The sequence below is a fragment of the Lutra lutra genome, chromosome 15 (genome assembly GCF_902655055.1).
Source record: "Lutra lutra chromosome 15, mLutLut1.2, whole genome shotgun sequence".
Classification (NCBI taxonomy): domain Eukaryota; kingdom Metazoa; phylum Chordata; class Mammalia; order Carnivora; family Mustelidae; genus Lutra; species Lutra lutra.
In genome coordinates, this window is record NC_062292.1 from 44227492 (window position 1) to 44233491 (window position 6000).

The 6000-nt window shown below is 50.8% G+C and overlaps 1 protein-coding gene across 1 annotated transcript in view; it reads right to left on the minus strand.

Annotated features, from left to right (window-relative positions):
• The window catches only part of DSTYK (dual serine/threonine and tyrosine protein kinase), a 50826-nt gene extending 49283 nt beyond the window's left edge, over window positions 1-1543 (minus strand). The window contains exon 1 of the mRNA XM_047705577.1: window positions 1089-1543. Within this exon, the coding sequence (XP_047561533.1) occupies window positions 1089-1356 (268 nt within the window). The 5' untranslated portion in view covers window positions 1357-1543. The remainder of the gene's footprint in view (window positions 1-1088) is intronic.
• Window positions 1544-6000: the final 4457 nt, after the last annotated feature.

Consider the following 6000-nt stretch of genomic DNA (forward strand, 5'->3'; position numbering starts at 1 on the left):
TGTTCCTGCTCTTGCTGTCTCTCTGTCAAATAAATAAAATCTTTTAAAAATAAAATAAATGTGTGCTTCCCAAAGTGTCTTTGTAGACCATTTGCAACAGAACCCCCAGTAGCATTCCATGTTTAGATCCTCAGGATCCACCCAGAAAACCCACGCTATCTGTGGGGCAGAGCAAGAGGCATTTTTAATGCTAATTTGGTTTCAGTGCACATTTAAGTTTGAGAGTCACTAAATTAAACCCCCCTTATTTGCTATGTCGAACCCAGGGTACTTGCCCACATGGGATGCCAGTCCCTTCTCCCTTCCAATCTATTTCCTAATTAGACGCAATACTTAACAAACCCTCCGGTTCCCCCACCAACAGCAGTTGAAGAGGAAGCGAGAAATCAGAAAATATCAAAGCCCCTGCAGGATTTTCAGTGCTTTTGGGACTCCAGGACACCCCGGGGAGAATCAAGGCAAGAACGCTCAGCACCACAACACCAACAAACCCGATCCCTTCCCTCTCTAACTTCTTCACCAGAAGCACGAGCAACCGCTGGCACCCCTCAGACAGTCCCTGCTTCAGCGATCCAACCCCGTTTAGAGTACAGTCCTACTTCTTCACAGACTTGCCACGCGATTGGTGCAAAAGCACTGCACATAATCACACGCGCGCACAACACACACAATCCACGCCAGTTCCCTGGCCTCCTCCGGCTCCCGGGGCTCCCCGCCTGCTGCTCTTCCTCTGCCTGCCCACTTCTCCATCCCTACGCGGGTCTCCGACCACGGCGGCCACCCCCCACTCGGAGCGACCCTCCCCGTTCCCCGGGGGACCCCGGCCATTGCGCACCGCCCGCTGGCCCCGCGCCCCGCAGCCCGCTCCCGGAGCTCCGGGCGGCCCACGAGCGCCCCTCGCCCACCCCCGCCCCGAGGGATGCCCGCCCACGGCCTCGCCGAACTAGACGGCCCAGGCCGGGTGGCCCCGCCACGCCGCCCCGCTCCCACTTTCCGCCCCTTCCCGGCCTGTTCTGCAGGGACAGGGGTGCGGTCCGCCCTCCAGCTGGCCCCTCCAGCCCTGTCTCCGCCGCCGCTGCCCTCCTTACCCGCCTGCAGCCCGGGCTCGGCGACGTCGCCGGCAGGGCCGCGCTCGGCCCCGCCGCCGCCGCCCGTGGGGGAGGAGGGACAACTGTGGCTGTGGGAGCACTTGATGTCGCGGAAGAACTTCTGGGTTTCGCGCAGGTTCTGCCGCAGACGTCCCAGGTAGCGGCGGTAGCGGCCAAAGCCCCGGCACAGCTCGCGGATCATTCCGCCGCCGCCCGGGCCGGGACCCGAGACGGGCTCGCTCCCCCACGGCAACCCGTCGCCCTCCATCTCTCCAGCCTCCTCTGTCCGGCCGGCTCGGTCCCCGGCCCGCTGGCCCCCGCTTCCCTGCTCCCCGCCCCCCTCCCCACCCCAGCGCTTCGGGGGAGGAGGAATCCGCCTCCCGACGCCCCCGCCTGCAGTCGGCCGGGCTTCCAACCTCCGTCACCGCCTCTGAAAACAAACCAACCCGCAGTGCGCCGCCAGCGGAACCTTTGTCTCCACTCTCCGGGAGAGTGAGGGAAGGATCACTGGGACGCGCAGTCCCTTTGCGGGGTCTCCTGGGACTTGTAGTCTGGGCCGGCCGAGCTTGGAAACCAGGAGATGGTGGATGGGGCTGATTCCCCGTGGACCCTCACCGGTTCTTGTTATCACACGCTCTCCTCATTTCAAAACGTGTTCCCGCGCCCTGCATGGAGACGAGAGAGAGGAGGCTGCAGAATCCGGCGTCAGTAGAAGTGGGGTGTCTTACTGAAATCAGAATAAAAGATTTCAATAGCAAAGAGAAGGAAGGAAACAAGACGGAGGCCAGTAATACCTCCATGACTGCCCTAAATGGTTCTCACTTTCCGGATACAGTAGATACTGGGGAATCTGCTGAAAATACCCTAGAAATAGGGAGACGTTCCTATTTGTATTGCGTCCCCTTCTTCTGACTTTCCTTCTCCAGGTGTGGAAAAGGGGGATGTGAAAGGGTTCTTAAAGAGCTTTAAGCTGAAGTTCTTTGGTTTCTGGAAGTCAAGGGACTGGGCTGGGTAAGGGGAAGTTGAGGTTTGCAGCTTTTCAAACCAGTTCTGATTATCTTAACTTGGCTTCTGCAAATATAGGCTTTTATTGACACAGACTGCCATGGAGCCCTGGACACAGGAAAAACACAAAACCGAACAACCACCTCTTTTTCGCCTGCTGCTTTCTCCTCTCTTCTTCAGACACAGTGCCCTCCTTTCTTTCTTGCTGTAGAAAAACCCCATCTTTCATCCAGGCCACACCTGTGCTCCAACAGGGTGGATGGTGTAGTTCAATTGAATTTAAGAAGAGACTTAAGTTTGACCCTGAATTCCTCTGATGTCTTGTCTTGGACCTACGAAGCAAGGGCTTGGACTAGTTGATCTTCAAGCCCTTTTGGCTCTAAAATTTTGTAAGTCTTGTTTCAAAATGTTTGCTTCTGTCTCCCAGCCTTTCATCCCTTGAGTGCAAGTGCATTTAGCAAACTGATGTCATGATAATTGGGCTAATTCAATGTAAAATGTGAAGGCATTACATTTCCAGGGGCTTTTAGGAGCTTATAAAAAGGGGTCACCATTTCACACGAGTCTCAGCTTGGTAAGTGGGTGTAAAAGACCATAGGTCAGGAGAGAGCCTCAAATTCTTTCTCATGTCCTCCCTCCCTTTTAAACTTGCTCACACATTCTCCACTGGCCACTCCTCATTTCTCAAGACCTCCATGCAGGTCTTGAGACTAAAAGACTCAGTAAAACACGAATGAAAATGCAAAATGGAAAGTTTAATACAAGACTGTTTAAAAGAAGCAGCTGCAGGGGTGCCTGGCTGGTGTACTTGGTTGAGCACCCAACTCTGGCTCAGGTCATGATCTCAGGATCCTGGGATCGAGCCCCACATTGGGCTCCGCACCCCACAAAGTCTGCTTGAGATTCTCTCTCTCCTTGTTCCTCTGACCCTCCTGCGTGGAAATCATCAGGGAGAGCATTATGTCAAGTAAAGGCCATGGAGCTCATTCTTTTATTTATTTATAGGTATATTTTTTTACGTGGGGCCTGAACTCAGAACCCTAAGATGGAGACCTGAGCTGAGACCAAGAGTCAGTCAACTGACTGAGCCACCCACATGCCCCTGCTCGTTCTTTAAAAAACTATTCACTAGTACTTTATTTTTAAAATAAGTAATATAAGACTGTAGTATAAAGTGCACAAGCTACAAAGGTTATACAGGGAAAACTAAGTCTTTTTTCTACTTCCTGTCTCCCAGTCACCTAGTTCTCCTCCCAGGAGGTAACCCTGTTGCAGATATAGGAATGTACCTTTATTTTTTTTTTTAAAGATTTTTAATTTATTTATTTGACAGAGAGAACACAAGTAGACAGAGGCAGGCAGACAGAGGAGGAAGCAGGCTCCCCGCTGAGCAGACAGCCCGATGTGAGGCTCGATCCCAGGACCCTGGGATCACAACCTGAGCCGAAGGCAGCCACCCAACCAACGGAGCCACCCAGGCGCCCCAGGAATGTACCTTTAAACTCAATTGAGAGCATACTATTCTGCCCTTAGAGACTCTTTCACACCAGAATATAAAGATCTGCCTCATTCTTTTTAGCTGTATAATATGCTACCATGTGGATTGGTATGGTTTAACAAGTCCTCTGCTGACTGGGTGGCTCAGTTGGTTAAACAACTGCTTTCAGCTCAGGTCATGATCCCAGAGTCCTGGGATCAAGCCCCGCATCAGGCTCCCTGATCCACAGGAAGCCTGCTTCTCCCTCTCCCACTCCCCCTGTTTGTGTATCCTCTCTCTCTGTCAAATAAATAAATAACTTAAAAAAAAAAAAAAAGCATCCATCTTTCTCCAGGACTCTGGGATCTATCCCCACATTGGGCTCCCAGCAGGGAGGCTGCTTCCCCTTGTTCCTGTGCTCCTCCCCCTGCTTGTGCTCTCATTCTCTGTCAAATAAATAAATAAAATGTAAAAAAAAAAAAAAAAAAAAAGTCCCCTACTGATGGGCCTGTGGCTTTTTTGCAGTCTTTTGCTACTACAAACAATGCTAACATAAGGAAACTTATACATACATAATTTAGAAATTTGAATATGTGTATGTCTCATCTCTATTTTTGCTTTGCTGAGGAAAGCCATCCTTTGTTTCCTGCTCCTTAAAATCTTAAAAACGCAAAAGTCAGTGAACTCTTCCTAAATCCCAGTCAACTACACGTAAAAACACATATTCAAATATCTAAGGACAAACGGAGGAGAATAAAGATTTGAGTGGTATCAAGAGAGAACTTAAGTTAGAATAGGAAAACGTTGCTCAAAAGTGAGGGGAGTTAGGGCAGTTCATGAGGACGAACACACAGATCTGCTTTTGTTCCCTCCTACAACACCACAAAAATGACAGTAGTGGGTTTTTTTTTAATGTGAACCCACAATAATGAGAGGAGCCAGTAGGAAAAACAAAAACAAAAAAAGGGAGAAGGTAGAAAGCAAACAGACATGTGTTAACTAAATTAACCTGCAGAAACCTGAACCTTAAATCCAAAGTGGAAAAAGCCGAGGCCCAACCTGATTTGTACCTGCCCAGTCCCTCAAGTCTCCAGACTTGGTGGTGGTGGCTCCCTGCACCACCTCTCCCCGCACCCCTCCTGCCCATCAGAGAGGTATAGGACAGCAAGGGCTGTCACCTACAGGTGGTACCCTGGGCAGGGATTAAAATAAGAATTTCAAGAGCTGTTCAAGATGGCTAGGTTACCTCTCCCTTTTTCAATGGCTGTGCTCCTTCCTCTAAAAGAAGACTGAAGTATTTATTCTCCAGAGAGGGTCGAAGAGGTGTCTCTATGTAATAAGTAGGAGATAACTGGAATTTATGGATATTGGATGCTCAGATCCCCAGGCCTCTTCCTCCATTCGGTTCCTACGTCTCTGGCTACCAGACATTTACCTTCCAGAGAGGAAATGCGACGTGTCTTCTTCAAGGACTCTGACCAACCCAAGAGGAAAAGCCCAAAGATACTGACATCAGAACAGAGACTTTGGGGCACCTGGGTGGCTCAGTCGGTTGAGCACCTGCTTTCAGCTCTGGTCGTGATCCTGGGGTCCTGGTGAAAGGGTCCGTAGACAAAAGGACGAGACTGATACAAAGTGAAAATTAAGCAGGGCTTTATTTCGAGCCAAGCATCGAGAATCAAACTGACCGGCCAGGGCCGTCTCTTGCAAAGAGGCGACCCCTCCTAGCCTCACAGACTAACTTTTATAGAGTGAAGGCCATGTGGTCGAGCCTGGCCACACACAGGTGGCCAGTTGAATTACAATTCACCCTATAGTAGTTATTTGAACTAGCCTATCACTGTGGTCAGAATTGGCACCCAAAAGGCAGGGCCCACATTTTTGGGTGGTTAGGGAGGTGCTTTCCTGATTGGATGTCTCCACCTGGCCGAACACGTCCTTGGTGGGTAGGGAGGTAATACATGCGCTTTCCCTTGACTGGACGTTTCCGCCTGGCCGGACACGTCCTTGTATCTGGGCTCCGTTATCCGTGCCCAGCCTGACATGTCCTGGTATCTGTGCTCCGTTATTGGGGGCTATTTGGCCGTATTTCACCAGTTCTGTTTCTAAGCGCTTTCCTCTTGGGGGAAGGGGCAGGTTCAATCTAAGTTTACTGCATAAACGACAAAATGGCTCGCTCTGGCTAAGTAGGCCCTTACAATGGGATCCAGCCCCGAATCTGGCTCCGCATCTGGCTCCCTTGCTCGGTGGGGAGCCCGCTTATCCCGCTCCTCCCAGCTCCTGCTCTCCCTTGCTACCTCTGCCTCTGTTTTTCAAATAAATAATAAAATCTTTTTAAAAAATAAAAGTAAAAAATTTCGAGTCCCACATTGGGCTCTCTGCTCAGCGGAGAGTCTGCTTCCCACTCTCTCTCTCTGCCTGCCTCTCTGC